This window comes from Ailuropoda melanoleuca, chromosome 14 (assembly GCF_002007445.2).
Source record: "Ailuropoda melanoleuca isolate Jingjing chromosome 14, ASM200744v2, whole genome shotgun sequence".
Taxonomy (NCBI): Eukaryota; Metazoa; Chordata; class Mammalia; order Carnivora; family Ursidae; genus Ailuropoda; species Ailuropoda melanoleuca.
In genome coordinates, this window is record NC_048231.1 from 15359016 (window position 1) to 15379516 (window position 20501).

Below are 20501 nucleotides of genomic sequence, written 5' to 3' on the forward strand. Positions count from 1 at the left end.
GGGGAGGAGAGCAGGGAGGAGGAAGGATAATTCTGGTCTTCTCCACCAAGGTCTTTACCAAATGGTCCTGAGGAAGAAGCCCCGCTAGAGGGGGACTGAGCCCCTGGACCCGAGGTCCCAGTGAGGAGGGGACTTACCTGGCCAGCGGCTGCTGTGATGCCAGTGACCGCGCTCTGGGGGTCGTGGTGATTTCTCTGGCTGCGCTGCTCCTTCGCAGGTTGGGTGACCCCTCGGCTGAGCGGCGGGGTGCTGGCCTTGAGTTCTGGGGGTCGAATTCCTCTTCAGGAATGACCTCCTCGCAGCGGGCTCCGCGGAAGCCAGAGCGGCACACGCAGAGCTGGGGCCGGCTGCAGGATCCCCTGTTCTGGCAAGGCGGCTGGCACACAGCTGTGGAGACAGGAAGAGGAATGAGGGCTGGGGCGGGGGGTGGGGGGGTGGGGAGGCCGTGACTCCTTCCCGTTAGGAGGGCCACCTGCTGTGTGCTCCTTGGCCTCCTCCACTCCAGCAGGAAGCCCGACTCAGAAAGCGCCCTGGGCCCATCTGCCCAGGTGGGGTTACCCTGTGATCTCCGAACAGCCAATCAGGGACTGAGTGACCAAAGGTGTGGAGCACTCCCTGCAGGACACCTGACTTTGTGTTGTACGCTTGTGCTCGCCGTTAGTTGTCAGCCTCTCCTCTCAGACTGAAAGTCCCAGAGGGCAGACGTTTTGTTTTCTATCCTCCTGTCACCCCAGAACTTGGAATAGAGACTGACACAGAGTAGATTCTCAAGAATGAATGAATGAATGAATGAATGAGTTTTTTTAATGGGAAAGGGGGCTCGACACTGGCCTGAAAGTCAGGGGGTGGGGCCGAGTTGTTGAGGTTTTCCTGTCTTCTGTGAGATGCGTGATCTTGATCTCACTGAGCCCCGATTTTCTCATGAATCATGAGGGGCAGGCTGGGGAGGGTGGGGGCATCCTAAGGGTCTGTCAAAGGCATCTTCAGCACTGACAGTCTCTCCTCTTCCTCCCCTTTGGAGAGCATCTGCTCTCAAGCTCCCACCCTCCTGAGCAAGTGGTGGAACTCCTGATCGGGAGCAGGAAGAGCTCTGCTTCCCAGACCCTAGGATCAGCCTGGGGGCAGAGTGCGGCTGGAACTGGGCACCTTCCTCCAAGGTGGTGCTGTGCCAAAGCCACGCGCCACCAGAGCCTTGCCTTTTCACTGCCCTTCCTCACGTTGCAAAATCTGGAACTCCCTCCAGTGACTAGCAGCCACAGGAGAGAGTCCCATGCAGAGAAACACACTGGGGTGCAGGGCCCTTCCCCACCCCTCCCAGGACCTCCTCTGGCGAACAAGGAGGAATCCAGGAGAGCATGGTCAGGCTCATGCCGGACCCTCTAAACCCAATGTCCCCTCCGTCTGTCACTTATTCATTCAACAAATATTTGCTGAGCTCCTACTGTGTACTGGGCCCTGGGGACGAAGTCTTTGCTCTCATGAAGCTTGCTGTCCAACGGGGGAGACCAATGAGAAATAAGAAAATAGCACAAAGTTGCTTTGGGGCAGTGTCTCAGGCTGTGGAGACAAACAGGGTGATGCAGTGGCCCACACCTGATGTTAGATGGGGAGGACAGGACAGGCTTCTCTGAAGAGCGGGGTCTAACTGGTACAAAGGCGGTGCACGGGTGAAGGTCTGGGCAGAGCCTTCCAGGCAGAGGGATAAGCACATGCAAAGCTCAGGGGGCTGGAGGGAACATGGTATGTTCGAGGAGGTGCCAGAGGTGCAGGGAGGCTGGGGTCTGATGACAGTGGAGAGCACGCCAGGTCAGGGAAACAGAGGCAGATGACACAGACCCTCGTGGGCCTCAGTTATCCTAAGTGCGTTTGTTAAATCCCAGGCACTGCGCTACACAGCCCCTGAGCCTGGGATCGCCTGAGCTGTACTCTCCTCTCTGACAGCAGGCCTGGAGTCCAAACCACAGCCGGGTCTGAAGAAATCTCTCCAAAATTCCACTTGGCCCATGCCACCTCCTTCTCGGAGACACTCACTGGGTCCCAGGTGCCTCCAGGATTCAAGTCCATAGACTAGCACTGAACATCTTCCCCGGTCTGATCCCCTCTAACAATAATTCCCGCTAAGTCAGTCGGCTGCAGCCAGACTGGCCTGTGGGTATGGTCTCTCTCTTCTCTTTGCCTTTGTGTGCTCTGTGTCCCCTCCCTGGAACTCTTTCCCATTCCTCTCCACTTACTTCAATCCTACTGTTCCTCTAAGGCCTCCTCCCCATCCCTGATGCCCGCCTCCAGCCAGCGAGCCCTCCTCAGAGCAATGAGGACCCGCACTCACTGTGCACACCACACATCGGGTGCGCCCCGAGGGCCTCAGTCAGCATGATGGGCTTTCCACATACGTGGCTCAATTCCCCGGCTACTATGATCAGCCCCTGCAACTGCCCCTTACGCCTCTTTGCATCCTTAGCTCCCAGGATACGTAGAACAATGACACAGTACTGTTATTTTTACTACGGCAGCGACGATCTATGGAGGGCCTCTATTCTACACGCACTGTACTTCGCATGTCCTATCTCATTTAGCCCTAACAACAATCCTCTGTAGCAAGCGTGGTTATGACTCTCATTTTATAAATAATGCCTCAAGCTCAGAGAGGTTAAAAGGTTGACTAAGATCACCTAGCCAGTCAGTGGTAGATCAAGGATTCGAATCAGGGTCTGTTTGACTGCAAAGCCCAGGTTCTTTCCTCCCCACTGCCTTCCAGCAGGGCTGGTATGGTCCTTCCTCCCTACCATTTCTGAACCTTGACCCGGAGCCGATGATGAAACAAAAGGATCTGTTGGCTTCCAGTCAGCCACCAAATGCACCTTTGCAGGTGGTGGAGACTTCAGGACCCCATCTCTCTCCAAAGCCCATGCTGGAAATCTGAGATGATGATGGACCATGTTTGCCAGCTCATGCATTCATTCAGTGAGCATTCATAGAGCACTCACGAGGTGTGAGGCCTGTGGGAGAGAGGGTCCCTCTCATTTTTTAAAAAAGATTTTATTTATTTATTTGGGGGGGGGCATGAGCAGGGGGAGAGGGTGAGGGGGAGGAGATTCTCAAGCAGATTCCATGCTGAGCACAGAGCCCAACCCAGGGCTAGATCTCATAATCCTGATATCATGACTTGAGCCGGAAATCAAGAGTCAGAGGCCGAACTGACTGAGTCATCCAGGTTCCCCGAGAGGGCCCCTCTCTTAAGAAGTGTACTGTCTCAGGGTGCCTGGGTACCTCAGTCAATTAAGGGCCTGCCTTCCGCTCAGGTCATGGTCCCAGGGTCCTGGGTACAAGCCTGGAGTTGGGCTCCCTGCTCAGTGGGGGGTCTGATTCTCCCTTTGCCCTTCTCCCCACTCATGCTTTCTCACTTTCTCTCTGTCAAATAAATAAAACCTTAAAAAAAAAATAGAAGTGTACTGTCTCACATGGAAGAAGGAAAAGTCAGGGAAGGCTTCCTAGAGGAGGTGATACTGATCAGAGACACAAAGCATGAGTTGATTGGGCATCATGTCAATCAAGGGCAACCTGCCTACTCAGGGGAGAGTGGGGAAAATAACAGGTCTCACTTCAGGATTCCAAACATGAGCTAGATCCTGGTGCCAGAGCATTTTCCTCAGTGCCTTGGCATGACTTCCTGGCAGGCCTCAGGTCTCCAGATAAACAGACCATGTCAGAGAACTGTAACCTTGAGCACTTCCCCAAACACAAAGTGTCACAACGGCAGGATTTGGGCCCATCGCTTGGCTGCCATTCCACCTGCCCAAGCAGACTTGGCCCCCCCTGACCACCCACCAGGCCCCATCACCACCACCACCACCAGAGACCAGCCCGGCAGCCAAACCAAGGCCGGTGAACCCTGGGGAAGCTGGTGTGCCCAGGGCCATTCTTGGCCCTGCTTTAGTCTTGGGAGGAAGTAGAAAGGGAAGGCCTCAGTGGTTTCCCATGAACACTGCATGACTGCTAGTCTGTCAGACCAGGGTTGGCAAGCTTTGGTGGGTGCAATGACCAGCTGGTGGAAAATGGGTGGTTGGGGGAAATTATAAAAATAGCGTTGATATACATAATACTGTGGTAAATAAAAGTTCTAAAAGGCTTCCAAGCCAGCCCGATTTGCTGATGGATAAAACCTGCTTGGGAAGATAACCTCTCTGGATCAACCATTTATGAAATTGCACAGAGGCCAGATTTGCCAAGGAAGATCCTCCCACAGGTGTCAGGTTTTCAGAGGTGTTGAGCCAGCTCACACCAACTCCGTCGGCATCCTCTCTCGAGTTGTTACAGATGTTTTAGCAAGATGCAGGGAATCACTGGGCATCCGCACTAAAGTGGTCCCGCTTTTGTTCTGAGCCAAGCATCATATCACGAGACTGGCGCATAGACTCCTCTCTTCTCTCTCCACTACCCCAAAAATCACCCCCAGATGGCTCAAGGTGGTGGCTCCTAGTGCCTATCTAAGGGCACATTCTTATGACAGTTTTTACTGGTCTGCCATAAAATAAAGAAAATAAAACGCTTCCTGAGTTTTTGTGTGTAATGCTATTTTTCCCATTTTAAAAGTATCCTTTATGTTGAGATTCTGTCTTTTCTACTTTTTTTTTTTGGTGTTCTGTTTTTAAATTAAAAATGATGGCAAGTGGTAGTTTATATTTCTAACATCCTCACTTGGCCAAAGGAAAAGCTACTGACTGTACTTTGGTACCTGTGGTATTGGGGGATATTTTACGGATGCATGCAATCCAAAAGTTTGGGACCCTTTGGCCATTGTGGTCATGCTGCCTCTTGTTGAAAGGAGACTGAAGCAAAACATTCCTGTCAAATGAGCACACATTTCAGAGCTGAAGTATCAGAAAGGAAACCATCCAGGACAGAAAGGCCGATGGCGGGGCTGTTGCCTAAAGCAAAAGAGGAAATGCCGAGGGCCCGGGAGAGGCGGCTCCATGCAGTGCTATGAGAATTTTAAGAGAGAAAACTCCCAGCCATGGCCGGCCGGGAAGTCTTCATCTTTTGTTCTTGGAGCCCCATCTCTCCCATTTTCTCGAGAGAGCAGAGATCACGCCTTACACTTGAGAAATTAACCCAGGATGGGGTATATGGCTTTAGTGAGTATTCATTGATTGATCATTGGTAAAGGGTTGTGGAGCAGGATGTCCTGATGTCCATGCTTAACCATCGAGGGCACAACTCCGCCACACCCACTGCCCCCTGCCAACCTCACACAGCCAGCAAGCAAGGCTGTATCAGCCTCCCTGTGCTCAGTCGCCAATCCAGCTCTTAGCCATTCATAATTTGGTCTCCTCCCGAACCCTTGCTTTTCCACACTCTCCTGGCACTCTCCTCCTCACTGAGGATTGGACATGTGGAAAGTTTCAGCCTTGGGAGCTCAGCTCTGTGCAGTTAGGATGCCAAAAGAGAGGGGAATAAAAAGAAAGCTCCCGAAATTGCTTTGAAAGAAAGAAATAGAAGGCATCGTTCCCTCCAAACCCCCACCTTCTGGCTGTGCCCCTTCTACCTTCCCTCGGCTCCAAAACAGTCGAACAGAGATTTGCTCAGATTTTCCACACAAACCCCTGCCTCTGGGAGGAGACCAAACTCAGAAGGGGCAGGCCCGGAGGGATTCTGGAAATAGCTCTCACCGTGTGGCCTGCTCCTACCACCCGCTCAGAGCCTCTGTGATCAGCTCCTTGGTAGCAGAGAGAACATGACGCTGGGAGTCAGAAGGATCTGGTCTGACCCCAGCTCAGGCACATCCTTGCTGTGTGACCTTGGACCTCTGCGATCTTGTCTATAAAATGGGGCTGAAAATTCCTGCCTCAGAGGGTTGTGTGAGTCGCGAGAGAGATTGTGGATGTGGAAGGGCATTGCATTCTCCAAGGCCGTGCCATGCCTACAGTTTTTTGTGGTTTTTTTTTTGGTGGGCAGCAAAGCAACGTTTATTGAGCAAGGGTAGAAAGTTGCCAGAGAGGGAGCAGGCCTGAGAGGGTTACCCCCACAGTTTCTAAGTTCAGGGGTTTTTATGAGCTCTTCTGTGGAAATTTCTTTTTTTTTTTTTATTTCATTTTATTTTTTTAAATTTTATTATATTATGTTAATCACCATACAGTACATCCCCAGATTCCGATGTAAAGTTTGATGCTTTTAGTTGCGTATAACACCCAGTGCACCATGCAATACGTGCCCTCCTTACTACCCATCACCAGTCTATCCCATTCCCCCACCCCCTCCCCTCTGAAGTCTTCAGTTTGTTTCTCATAGTCCATAGTCTCTCATGTTTCATTCCCCCTTCTGATTACCCCCCTTTTCTTTATCCCTTTCTTCCCCTACCGATCATCCTAGTTCTTATGTTCCATAGATGAGAGAAATCATATGATAATTGTCTTTCTCTGCTTGACTTATTTCACTTAGCATTATCTCCTCCAGTGCCGTCCATGTTGCAGCAAATGTTGAGAATTCGTTCTTTCTGATAGCTGAGTAATATTCCATTGTATATATGGACCACAGCTTCTTAATCCAGTCATCTGTTGAAGGGCATCTCGGCTCCTTCCATGATTTGGCTATTGTGGACAATGCAGCTATGAACATTGGGGTGCATATGGCCCTTCTCTTTACTACGTCTGTATCTTTGGGGTAAACACCCAGTAGTGCAATGGCTGGGTCATAGGGTAGTTCAATTTTTAACTTTTTAAGGGACCTCCACACTGTTTTCCAGAGTGGCTGTACCAACTTGCATTCCCACCAACAATGTAGGAGGGATCCCCTTTCTCCACATCCTCTCCAACAATTGTTGTTTCTTGCCTTGTCTATCTTTGCCATTCTAACTGGCGTAAGGTGGTATCTCAGTGTGGTTTTGATTTGAATTTCCCTGATGGCTAATGATTTTGAACATTTTTTCATGTGTCTGTTAGCCATTTGTATGTCTTCATTGGAAAAGTGTCTGTTCATATCTTCTGCCCATTTTATGATTTGTTTATTTGTTTCTCGTGTATTGAGTTTGAGAAGTTCTTTGTAGATCTTGGATACCAGTCCTTTATCTGTGGTGTCCTTTGCAAATATATTCTCCCATTCCGTGGGCTGTCTCTTAGTTTTTTTGACTGTTTCCTTGGCTGTGCAGAAGCTCTTTATCCTGATAAAGTCCCATAAGTTCATTTTATCTTTTATTTCTCTTGCCTTTGGCGATGTGTCGTGAAAAAGGTTGCTCTGGCCGATGTCATAGAAGTTGTTGCCTATGTTCTCCTCTAGAATTTTGATGGATTCCTGTCTCACATTGAGGTCTTTCATCCATTTGGAGTTTATTTTTGTGTATGGTGTGAGAGAGTGGTCAAGTTTCATTCTTTTGCATGTAGCTGTCCAATTTTCCCAGCACCATTTATTGAAGAGACTGTCTTTTTTCCACCGGATGTTTTTTCCTGCTTTATCAAAGATTAGTTGCCCAAAGAGCCGAGGGTCCATTTCTGGGTTCTCTATTCTGTTCCATTGGTCGATGTGTCTGTTTTTGTGCCAGTACCATGCTGTCTTTGTGATCACAGCTTTGTAGTACAGCTCGAAATCCGGCATTGTGATGCCCCCAGCTTTGTTTTTCCTTTTCAACAGTTCCTTGGAGATTCGGGGCCTTTTCTGGTTCCATACAAATTTAAGGACTATTTGTTCCAGTTCTTTGAAAAATGTCCTCGGTATTTTGATCGGGATAGCATTGAAAGTGTAGATTGCTCTGGGTAGTATGGACATTTTAACTATGTTAATTCTTCCAATCCATGAGCATGGAATATTTTTCCATCTTTTTATGTCTTCCTCAATATCTTTCAAAAGTGATCTATAGTTTCTAGGATATAGGTCCTTTACGTCTCTGGTTAAGTTAATTCCAAGGTAACGTATGGTTTTTGGTGTTATTGTAAATGGGATGGATTCCCTAATTTCTCTTTCTTCAGTCTCGTTATTCGTGTATAGAAATGCAACTGATTTCTGGGCATTGATTTTGTATCCTGCCACCTTACTGAATTGTTCTATAACTTCTAATAGTTTGGGAGTGGATTCCTTTGGGTTTTCCATATAGAGTATCATGTCATCTGCAAAGAGAGACAGTTTGACTTCTTCTTTGCCGATTTGGATACCTTTGATCCCTTTTTGTCTTCTGATTGCTGTTGCAAGGACTTCTAGTACTATGTTGAATAATAGTGGCGAGAGTGGGCATCCTTGTCGTGTTCCTGATCTTAAGGGAAAGGCTTCCAGCTTTTCCCCATTGAGAATAATGCTTGCAGTAGGCTTTTCATAGATGGCTTTTATGAGATTGAGAAATGTACCCTCTATTCCTACACTCTGAAGGGTTTTAATCAGGAAAGGATGCTGTATTTTGTCAAATGCTTTTTCTGCATCAATTGAGAGGATCATATGGTTCTTGAGTCTTTTCTTGTTGATATGATGTATCACATTGATTGATTTGCGAGTGTTGAACCATGCTTGCATCCCAGGTATGAATCCCACTTGGTCATGATGGATAATCCTTTTAATGTACTGTTGGATTCTATTAGCAAGGATCTTGTTGAGGATTTTGGCATCCATATTCATTAGAGAAATCGGTCTGTAATTCTCCTTTTTGAGGGGGTCTTTGCCTGGTTTGGGGATCAAGGTAATATTAGCCTCATAGAATGAGTTTGGTAGCTTTCCTTCTGTTTCTATTTTTTGAAATAGCTTTAGGAGAATAGGTATTATTTCTTCTTTGAATGTTTGGTAGAATTCCCCAGGAAAACCGTCTGGGCCTGGAGTTTTATTATTTGGAAGGTTGTTTATCACTGACTCAATTTCTTCATAGTTAATTGGCCTATTTAAGAAATCTATTTCTTCCTGTTTCAGTCTTGGTAGTTTATAGGTTTCCAGGAAGGCCTCCATCTCTTCCAGATTGTTTAGTTTTTTGGCATATAGCTGTTGATAAAAGTTTCTAATAATCCTTGCAATTTCAATGGTGCTGGTCGTGACCTCTCCCTTTTCAGTCATAATTTTAATAATCTCAGTCCTTTCTCTTTGTTTTTGGACAAGTTTTGCCAGTGGTCTATCAATTTTATGGATTCTCTCAAAGAACCAGCTTCTAGTCCTGTTGATCTGCTCTACTGTGCTTCTGGTTTCTAATTCATTGATTTCTGCTCTAATCTTGGTCAACTCCTTCCTTGTCAGTGGGTTAGGCCTGTCCCTCTGTTGCTGTTCCAGTTTCTTGAGGTGAGAATATAGAAACTGCATTTTAGATTTTTCTATTCTTTTGAGTGAGGCTTGGATGGCTATGTATTTCCCCCTTAGGACTGCCTTTGCAGTATCCCATAGGTTTTGGACCGTTGTGTATTCATTCTCGTTGGTCTCCATAAATTGTTTAATTTGTTTTTTGATTTCCTGGTTTATCGAGTCATTCTTGAGCAGGATGGTTCTTAGCCTCCAAGTGTTTGAGTTTCTTCCAGGTTTTTCCTTGTGGTTGAGTTCCAATTTCAGAGCGTTGTGGTCTGAGAATATGCAGGGGATAATTTCAATCTTTTGGTATTGGCTGAGACCTGTTTTGTGTCCCAGAGCATGATCTATTCTTGAGAATGTTCCATGGGCATTTGAATAGAATGAGTATTCTTTGGTTCTGGGGTGTAGTGTTCTATATATATCTATGAGGTCCAACTCGTCGAGTATGGCATTCAAAGCCTTTGATTCTTTGCTTAGTTTTTGCCAGGGTGTTCTGTCTATTTCTGATAGTGGGGTGTTGAGGTCCCCTACTATTACTGTGTTCTTATCTATATGTCTCTTTATTTTGGTTAAGAGTTGGCTTGTGTATCTTGCTGCTCCCCTGTTGGGGGCATATATATTAATAATTGTCATATCCACTTGTTGAATACTTCCTTTAAGAATAATATAGTGCCCTTCTGTATCTCTCTCTATGGCCTCTAGTTTAAAATCCAGTCTATCTGATATGAGAATTGCTACTCCAGCTTTCTTTTGAGGTCCATTTGCGTGGAAGATGGTACTCCATCCCCTTACTCTAAGTCTGAATGCATCTTTGGGTTCAAAATGAGTCTCTTGTAGACAGCAAATGGATGGGTCATGTCTTTTTATCCAATCTGCAACCCTGTGGCGTTTTATGGGAGAGTTTAAGCCATTTAGATTGATAGAGATTATTGACAGATATGATTTTAATGATGCCATTTCTCTTTAAAGTCTTTGTATCGGTTGTGACTTGCTGCTCTGTATCACTCTTGGGGCCTTTTTACCTTTATAGAGCCCCCCTTAATATCTCCTGTAGGGCTGGTTTCGTGGTTACGAAATTGGTTAATGATTGGCGATTTTGGAACGTCTTTATTTCTCCATCAATTCTGAATGACAGCTTTGCTGGATAAAGGATCCTTGGCTGCATGTTTTTCTCTGAAAGAGCTTTAAAAATGCCCCCCCAAGCCTTTCTCTCATTCCAGGTCTCTGTAGACAGGTCTGACGTAATCCTGATACCTTTGCCTTGGTACGTGAGAAATTTCTTTGCCCTGGCCGCTTTCAATACTGTATCCTTGGATCTAATATTTGCGAATTGCACTATGACATGCCGTGGCGTAGGTTTGTCCTGGTTGAGCTTGGATGGGGTCCTCTCTGCCTCTTGGACACGAATGCTTGTTTCCCTTGCTAGATTAGGGAAGTTTTCAGCTACAATTTGTTCAAATATCTCTTCTAGACCTCTGTTTTTCTCCACCCCTTCAGGGATGCCGATGATTCTGACATTGGATCGTTTCATAGAGTCAGTAATCTCCCGTAATCTACATTCGTGGGCGTGGATTTTTTTAAGACCAGCTTCTATTTTCGTTTTTTCTTCTACTAACCCATCCTCCAATTCGCTAACGCGTTCCTCTGCCTCGGTGACCCTGGCCGTCAGAGCCTCTAGTTTTGACTGCATTTGGCTCATAGAATTTTTAATTTCTGTCAGATTCGCTCTCATTTCTGCCCTTAGGGATTCTATATTCTCAGCAACGCTTTCTCTGATGCTTTTTTCAAGTTTACTCATCATCTTGACCATTGTTGCTCTGAATTCCATTTCTGATAATTGGGATACATCCATATGTATTAATTCTGTGGCCGAGGCCAATTCTGTGGCAGAGGCCACAGACTCATTATCTTTTCTTTGCTGGGGGGGACTTCTCCTTCTCGTCATTCTGATGAAGAGAGATTGCAGGGTTGTCCAGAGCCCAAGTGTTGACTGGGACCCAGGCCGTGCGCCCTTGTTTTATAGAGATCTTAGGGATGTGGGCTTCTTCCTTAAAGAGTTTATTTATTTATTTGAGAGAGAGAGAGACAGTCAGCAAGAAAGGGAACCCAAGCAGAGGAGTGGGAGAGGAAGAAGCAGGTTCCCGGTGGAGAAGCCCGATGAAGGACTCCTTACGGAGCGTTGTGATCACACCCTAATCCGAAGACAGGTGCTTGGTGACTGCGCCACTCAGGCGCTCCGGGTTGTGGGCTTCTTGATTTTTCAGCCTGCCTTCTGGGGGAGGGGCCTGCCTGCCGGCACTCAGAAAACCCTGTTTGGGTAGAGTCTCCGTGTCCCTTGCGATCTGTGGAACTTTCTTAAGCAATCAGGTTGTGCCGAGTCGTGCCAATCAGGGCTTTGGTCACGAATCTGTCTACCTATTAGGTTTATGTCAATGTGCTGATGGTCTCTTTTTGCTGACATCTGGGAGCTTTTTCTTAACTGTCCTTTGCCCGTGAAAGGGACAAATGCTTTGGGGTTAATTGTCTTATCTTACGACATTTTGCAGAAGTCATGTTTGTAAAGGCTACAAAACAGAATGCTGGTTATGCACCCCAGGCTGATGCTGCAGCCACAAGCTGTAGGAGGCTCTTCAAAATGAAATCAGCTGGGGCTCCTGGGTGGCTCTGTCAGTTAAGGGTCTGCCTTCAGCTCAGGTCATGATCTCAGGGTCCTGGGATTGAGCCCCGCATCAGGCTCCCTGTTCAGTGGGGATTCTGCTTCTCCCTCTCCCTCTCCCTCTGACCTTCCTCCCCACTTGCACACACTCTCTCTCTGTCTCAAATAAATAAATAAGAAATCTTTAAAAAGAAAAGAAAAGGAAATTGACTAAAATCAAATAAAATGTAAAATTTAGTTCCTCAGTCCCAGTAGCCATATGTGGCTCATGGCTACCATGTTGAACAACAAGCTATAGAACGTTTCCATCAGCACAGAAAGTTCTATTGGACTGCACTGCAAAGCTTTAAGGAAAACCACCATCCATCTCCCAGCTGCAGAGGCGAGATGGCCTCTGGACTTACCTTCCACCGCCGTTTCCCAGGGAAAGGCAATGTCAGTACAGGCCCTGGTTAAAGGGATGAACCAAGCCCTGTGGTGCAGGGGCAGGGCTGCTTTTCAGGTGCTGAATACAGCTGGTCCCCTCTCCACTCCCACTGCCCAGGTGGGGCTTCTGTCTCCAGCTCTTCCTCCCGGGCCCCAGAGACACCTTCTGCCTCCATCTATGACCTCTTAGATGAGGCACTGTCTTCAAGATGGGTCCCTTAACCCTGTGCCTCCTCTAAGACCTCCAGCACCTTCCGCTCTTGTCTGGGAGATGAACCCTAGCTCCAGATCAGACTCTGGGCCCAGCACCCCTACACCTGAAGCTCAGGTGCTCCCTAGATGAGATCTCCATCTTTCCTAAAATCTACGTCAGTGGGACACAAAGAACCTACCCTCTGAATTAGCGATCCCTCCCTCAGGATGTGGCCCTGTCCCCTTCCACACCCAGAGGCCTTTGAACTCAGGACAGTCGCCTACCCGCCCTCAGTATTTCTTTCAGCCCTGCCCTGGGTACCCCACCTCAGGCCTCCACCCAGAGGTTTTGGTTAGCCCTGGAGCTCTCTTCCAGGAGGTGGGGTGTCCACTTAGGCGGCCAGCAGTGTCTCCACAGTCTTGATCTTTGATAGCTACAGAAGGGACCTGATGTCAGAGATCTCTGAGGCCAAGGAAATCCCTGTCTTGTCCCCACAAGTGTGGGGGGACCGTCCTCTCCATACACAGGCTCTGCCCAGGGGCAGTGTCTCCAGGCCCCAAGCTCGGCCCTGAGCCCCCAGGCTGTGGGAGAAGTCAGGTCCTCAAGGACTTGCCCTGCTCCCGCCACAGCTGTGCTGGGGCTTCAGCTCGGGACTGCTGGAAACGGCGCTGGGGCTCAGGGGCCAGCCAAGCACCCGGCTCCAAAATAGCAGTTGTGTTCACATAAAAGCCTCTAATGAGAGAAAGATGCCGTTTCTTGGCCCCTCGTGTGCTCTCTGCAGACGCCGTCTGGCAGGCCAAGCGGGCCTCTACCGTTTGGCGGCCAGAGGGGAGGAAGGGGAGGTGTGAGTCAGACCTTGGCCCCCAGCCCCACAGCGTGGACCGCCCTGCTAACTGCATTAACAAATGCCACAACACTGGGCCAGTCAGGGGCAGGAGGCCAAGGGCAGAGAGCAGTCCCAGTTCCCACCGGCTCCAGCAGGCATGAGGAAGGAGACCACTGGGCAGGGCTCGTGGCCCAGGGCTGAGGCCTGGGTTTGTCTCCAGCTCCTGCCCTAAAGCAGAAGAGTTACCCGGCGATCCGCACAGCCCTGGGGGCCTTGTCTGGGAAGAGGCAGGGCTTTGGAGGCGTCAGTGCCAGAGGGGCCTCTGGAGATGAGAGAAGGATGGGACGGGGTCCCAAGACAGCCTCCATCAGGGATGAGCCCAGGAACCAGGCTTTTCTAGGGGAGCACCTCTAGGGCATGGAAGACAGTTCTGTGGCTGACTTGGAGCCAACAAGCACCTTCCGCGGCAGCACCAGATCCCTGCCCAGGACCCAGGCAGATCAGGAGGGGGGAAAGACACCGCTCCTGCTTACAACTCAACCGAGGCTGGGACGAAAGTATGGCGGAGAGAACCACCTGGCACACAAGGAGACCTGTGTTTAAATTCTGTATGACTTTGGACAAGTCTCTTTACCTCTGTGAGCCTCAGTGTCATCTAGAAAATGGTCATGCACCAACATTTACTATTCACCCAGGCTGGTAAGCAAGACAGACATTGTCCTCTTCTTCGTGGAGCTTCCAACTTAGAGAGATGGTCACAAAACCAACAAACAAATAAGCAGAAGAACCGAAATGGAGGTATGGGTTGGAGGGAGAAAGAGCCAGGGGCTAGGCTCCAGAATAACAAGGCTGGTGTGGGGAAGCCCCGACAGAGTGGTCAGGGAAACGCCTCTGAGGAGGGGAACTTGAAACAGAGACGGGGAAAGAGGGTAGGGAGCCGGCCGCATAAAGAGAGGAGAGAAAGCTAACAGAGCAGCCCAGGCACAGGCTTGGAGGCAGTGTATCCCAGGAACCCAGGGGACTTGTGGGAGATGAGGCTGGGTGCAGCCAGCTGCAGCCATCACCCAGGAGCCCATACTGGTGCCTTGGACAAGAGACGCAGCCGGGGAAGCAGGGAGCAGCAGACAGGCTCCCCAGAAATTTAGGAGGTGAAACAAAGAGGAAGAGCTCGGTGAGGAAGGTGAACCGGTGCCCCCGTTGTCTGACTGGAGTATGTGGGCAGATGGGGGTGCCTTTTAACAGGGCGGGTAATGGCTGGGCAGGACAGCTGGCACAGAGGGAGGGAAACCACGAGCTTGTTTTGGGCAAGTTGGGGGTGGGGATGTCTGGGGAGTATTAGGAGCAGATGCTGACTGAGTAGGCATCACGACGGAGTCTGGAGGTCAGAGGAGAGGTCTGGTTGAAGATACACATAAATTTGGGTGTCGTCTACCCAGAGATAATGCTTCTATTCACGGAAATACATTAGATCGTTCCAGGAGTGGTGCAGCGAGAAAGAAGAGGACCCAGGACTCAGTCCTGGAAAACCCAATGTTTAGCCGTTGGGTAGAGGACCAGCAGCAGCCAGGGGAGGGGGACACGGAAGACAATCATACGATGACCACTCACAGGGTGAAGGGGGTTGAAATGTTTCGGGTGGTCCCCGGCACACAGTGTGGCTGCTGCTATTATTGTTGACTGACAGTTAACAGTGCTTACTAGTGCTCAAGAATAGGGGACAACTAATGCTTGGCTTGGCTCCCATGGTCCCCCTCTTTGTGTGGGAGATTTGGAAGATCTGCAGAGTCTTGGGGAAGCCAAACATTAAGATGTTGAGTAGAAAAGGAGATGCCAGCCAAGGAGGCGAGAAGAGGAGGCTGGGGATGGAGGAAGGAAACTACCAGGCCACCCACGAGATCCTGCACCCACTCAGTCCTTTACCAAACAAGGACCATGTAGGCACTCCCCTGTTATCAATAGGACACAGCAGCAGCTGGCTTCAGGATCCCCTGAAGAACATCTCTTAAATTCTTCTTTGAGCAAAGAGCTTTGGGGGTATGTGCCTGCTCACGAGGAAAATCGCAGGTACCCATTCTTGGTGGGGAGAGAGATGATGGTCTCTTGCTACAACTATACCCTTCACGTTAGTTGGGTCTCCACTGAGGTCATGTAATGATCCCCCTTAGCCACCTCTCACCTTGCTCTCCTCCACTCCCTGCCAACTACTGAGTCTCATAGGATGGTTCTTCCAGAGAGAAGCCCACACAGATGCTCCAGACTCTGGCCCCTGGCAGTTCCTAACCAGTCGGTGAAGATCCCACCCCTGCCATGACCCTTTTCCCTAACATTTGCTCAGCATTTACCATTATGAGGCCCTGGGCTAACTTGTTTACACGTGTCGCTTCTCTTCATTCTTATAACTACTATGGGTGCTATTCTTATCCCCATTCGGCATATGGAGAAACCGAGGCTGAAAGCAGTCAAGCAGCTTGCCTGAGGTCACCATAGTACTAAGTGATGGAGGAAGGGTTTGAACCCAAGGAATCTGGTTCCAAAGTTGGGGCTCTTGTCCACCTGGCCATAGTTTTGCCCGATGGGATGGAGTCATTACAGAGATGGGATGGGTGGGGCCACATTAGGGCTACATTAGGGGGAATGGATTCCTCATCGCACTGAGCTGTGGACCAGAACAAAAGCCACCATGCCTGTGGAGGCTCTGGACCCAGAAGGCAGGGGCAGATGCCAAGGCCCACTCCAGGAGCTCCTGAGTCTTCTGGAAGGGCTGAGAGAAGTGAGGCAGCAGAAGGGGACTTGTCAGCATAGTCCTGGGATAGGCCCTGTATTACCCAGTGCATGCTTACTAAGCCTTTCCTTTGTGTCCAAAGAACTCCTGCCACTGCTCTGGGCCGAGGGCCGTGTGACACAGTCCCTTCTCTCAGCATCAAGGCCAAACACGTGTGGAGCACAGAGAACATGCTGGGCCTTGAACTAAACATTTAACCTGAGTTACCTCATTTGTCTCTTACAACTCTGTGAGGTGGTGACTAACCCTAACATTTTACAGGTGAGGAAACTGAGGCACGGAGAGCATAAACGTCTTGCCCACGGCCAAATAGCAAAGTGGTGGAGCTTGCATTTCAATCCAAGTAGTCAGCACAACCTCCTGGATTTGGATTACAATGGCAGCTCTCTACACAGACGTGCCCATTTATCAGGAGCACGAGCCCTGTACCCTAGAGCCAGGCTACCTGCATTCACATCTAGCCTCTGCTGATTCCTGGATGGAGGACTTGGGCAAACAGCTAACCTCACTTGTAAATGGGGAGAAAGATCGAATCTAGTTTATAGGATTATGAGGATCAAAAATTAACAATATCAAGTACTTTGAATAGTACCTGCCCCATGGTAATAGCTACAGTGTTATTGTTTTTTTTTTTTAAGATTTTTATTTATTTATTCGACAGAGATAGAGACAGCCAGCGAGAGAGGGAACACAAGCAGAGGCAGTGGGAGAGGAAGAAGCAGGCTCATAGCAGAGGAGCCTGATGTGGGGCTCGATCCCACAACGCCAGGATCACGCCCTGAGCCGAAGGCAGATGCTTAACCGCTGTGCCACCCAGGCGCCCCTACGGTGTTATTGTTAATCCCCCAAAGCAACACTATCAGATAGATGGTTATACCCATTTTATGGATGAGGCTCTATGGTAGAAGAGGGCCAGTCACTTGCCTGAAGACACAGAGCTGGGATTCAGATCCACAATTCCTTGGATTTGGCCCCGAATCCCAAGCACAGGCCCCTAACCTTGAGCCTCACTGCTTGGCGGTGCTGCTGGTGGGGTAACCCCCCTACACCCTTCCTCAACAGCTGTGGGACTCCCTCTGCCCTGCCCAGAATAGCCTCTGTGCATCTAGGCTGAGATAAAGGGAGAACTCAAAGAATTCTTCAAATCTTCTTCCCCAGTGTGAGCCTTCAGAAGCCCCCCATCTTGTGTGTGTGTTGGGGTGGCGATGGGGGTGAGCCAATCTGGGAAGGCTGGACAGTCTCCCAAAAGCCCTAACTATAAACAGGATCCAGTCAGCCCACACTCGACAGTGCTTCCCCTCAGGAAGGACTTCAGGCAGGCCCCCGGCAGCTGCCTCCACAAATACATAAACACAGAAATCTTGTGGCAGAGCTGGTAGAGCCGCAGAAGGGAAGGCAGATACCAAGACCGGAGCAAGAGATGACAGCCCAGCTTCTGACCTTGCCAGGGTGGACTGAGGAGCTGGGGTTCCAACAGTGGCCATCGGCAGATGCAGTGGCTCCCTGAGGTCCAGAGACCAGACGGGGGCAAAGGGAGGGGCCTGCCAGGCAGATGGATTAGTAGGTCACAGCCCCCGAGGATTCTGTGAGAGGAGGCAAGAGGGGGCCGAGGGGTGGCCCAGGGGGCAAGGGCCATCCCTCCCTGCACACGAGTAGTGGGTTGGACCCACAGATTTCTGGCAGAGACCAGGGGACAGACTGAGTCTCCACGCGGTTCTGGGACTAGACTTCATTCTTGGCCATGGGGGTAGGTCACACACCCCTCCTTGTCAGCCCCCCTCTCTTGCTGGCCAAGGAGACACCCCACATGTGTGAAAGTGCTAGAAAAGAGTCCTGAGCATTCCCCAGCCTTGGCATTCTTGGCTCCAGCCAGGAGGGCAGCTGTGGGGAGGGGAGAGGAAGATGCTAACCACGGGGGGAAGCAGGAGAGCCAGCTGACAGGGTGTGGAGCCAAGAGCCCCACATTCTACAGAGCCAACACCCCACCACCCACGTGGTTCTCGTTAGGCTCGTTAGTAGCAAAATAGCAACAAGCAAACAGCACAAGGCCCAGCTAATTAGCACACAGCCCTTCAGTGGGCAAGCCAACTTCCAGTGGGAAAGGCTAATGCCCACTGGCAACTGCTCCAGGAGAGGTGCCAGCCTGCGTGCCAGGGTCAGGGGGGATGACCGGGGGAACAGCAGGGACAGAGGACCGGGAGAGAAATAGGGGGCTGAGGGCTCCCAGGCTGGAGTGGGATTTGGCAGCATGCTAGAGCCTCCCCCAGCTGGGGCACAAGGGTAGACACACACACACACACACACACACACACACACACACACACACACACACGTTACTTCTGACAATCTGCAGACTCATGCAACCTTGAGTTTCTGGTGTCAAAACTTCACTTTGGCAGAGACTAACACGGGAAAATCATGAACAAGTTAGGAAACTGACACCCTCCAGGGCTGGAGGGCCAGAGTGAGGCCCAGGCCCAGAGCCCTCAGGCAGCTGGTGAGAAGCCCACCCCCTCTGAAGCCACCCTGCTCTAGCTTCAGCTCAAATCTCAGCAACCCTCTCTGCCAAGCTCACTAGAACATACCAACCTTCCTCCCCATGTCCAACTCCAAATTCCTTCCCCGGTCCTCCAGAGTGCCCCAAGTCTCTGCTGCTCAAAGTGTGGTCCCTGTACCAACACCACCACCAGCACCAGCAGTCCTTGGGAGCTTGTTAGAAACTCAGACTCTCCAGCCCAGCCCCAGACCTGCTGAATCAGAATCTGCACTTTTTTATTTTTTATTTTTCTTAAGATTTTTTTTTTTATTTGTCAGAGAGACAGAGAACATGTGCACACATAAGCAGGGGGAATGGCAGAGTGAGAGGGAGAGGCAGGCTCCCCCTTGAGCAAAGAGCCTAGTGCGGGGCTTGATCCCAGGACTCTCAGATCATGACCTGAACTGAAGGCAGACACTTAACCAACTGAGCCCGCAGGAGTCCCAGAATCTGCCCTTTAAATAAGATCCCAGAGGATTCATGGGAACATCCAGATTTGAGTTAGGGCCCCCAAGGCAGATCTTCCTATGACTGATAAAACTCTGCTCAGTGGTCTTCAGCCCCGGCTAGAATTGCCTGGGGAGCTTTAAAAATACACCAGTGCCCGGGCTTCAGCGCCCAACCTCAGAGCTTCTGCTGAGCACGAAACCCTGGCTACCCACATCCCTGGCTTCTCTGCCCAGGGGAGCTGCTGATGCTGAGTCTCTGATCCTCCTCCAATGAGTCTGTGACCTCAGCAAGGCACCCGAGGTGCACTGTCTTCATCTTTATAATTATGAAGGACAAGTGTCTTTCCCCCATCTCTGCTACCAGCCAGAGAGGGCCTGTCCTCTGAGAGCCCCACTAATCTAGGCTCCCTGAAAAGGAAAGGAATTTTCAGGGGAAAGATCTGCTTTGCTGTTTGTCTTTGAGTTGGGGGTTTTGTTTTCTCTACCTGGGGGCCCTTAGAGAGACCCAAGATTCTGCCTGAGCTTCCCCGTCAGGCTGGGAGAGGGTCAGGGCCATGGGGTGTGAAGCAGAACCAAGATCTGGGGGAGCCAGCATCTCCATCTCCACAGAAACAGAAGCAGCCCCATCGTGTCCCCATTCCATCCCCATCTCGGGAGGCCTCAGAATCAGAGCTGAGGGCATCCGTTGGGGCTGGGAACACTGCAAGTTTTTGTCGTAGACCATTAGCTGTGAAAGTCTCACACTGAACAGGGCCTGGGGCTTGTCGCTAGGCAGGAAGGGGCTCTGGTGAGACTGAGCCTTTGTAGCCAGGCTTAGGGCCTGGCAGAAGGTAGTGGCAGGGAGCCACCCCATTAGCCATCAGGGAAATTCAAATCAAATCAAATCAAAACCACCTTGAGATAGCACCTTACACTAGTTAGAATGGCAAAAATTGACAAGGCAGGAAACAACAAATGTTGGAGAGGATGTGGAGAAAGGGGATCCCTCTTACACTGTTGGTGGGAATGCAAGTTGGTACAGCCACTCTGGAAAACAGTGTGGAGTTCTCTTAAAAATTAAAAATTGAGCTACCCTATGACCCAGCCATTGCACTACTGGGTATTTACCCCAAAGATATAGACGTAGTGAAGAGAAGGGCCGTATGCACCCCAATGTTCCTAGCAGCATTGTCCACAATAGCTAAATTGTGGAAGGAGCTGAGATGCCCTTCAACAGATGCCTGGATTAAGAAGATGTGGTCCATTTATACAATGGAATATTACTCAGCCGTCAGAAAGAACGATTACCCAACATTTGCAGCAACATGGACGGGACTGGAGGAGATAATGCTAAGTGAAATAAGTCAAGCAGAGAAAGACAATTATCATATGGTTTCACTCATTTATGGAACAT

At 49.8% G+C, this 20501-nt stretch overlaps 1 protein-coding gene across 2 annotated transcripts in view; it reads right to left on the reverse strand.

Moving 5' to 3' along the window:
- The window catches only part of LTBP2 (latent transforming growth factor beta binding protein 2), a 106795-nt gene that overhangs the window by 77195 nt on the left and 9099 nt on the right, over positions 1–20501 (reverse strand). For both annotated transcript variants that reach the window (XM_034643199.1, XM_019794629.2), the window contains exon 3: positions 138–387. In XM_034643199.1, coding sequence (XP_034499090.1) covers positions 138–387 — 250 coding nt within the window. The remainder of the gene's footprint in view (positions 1–137; positions 388–20501) is intronic.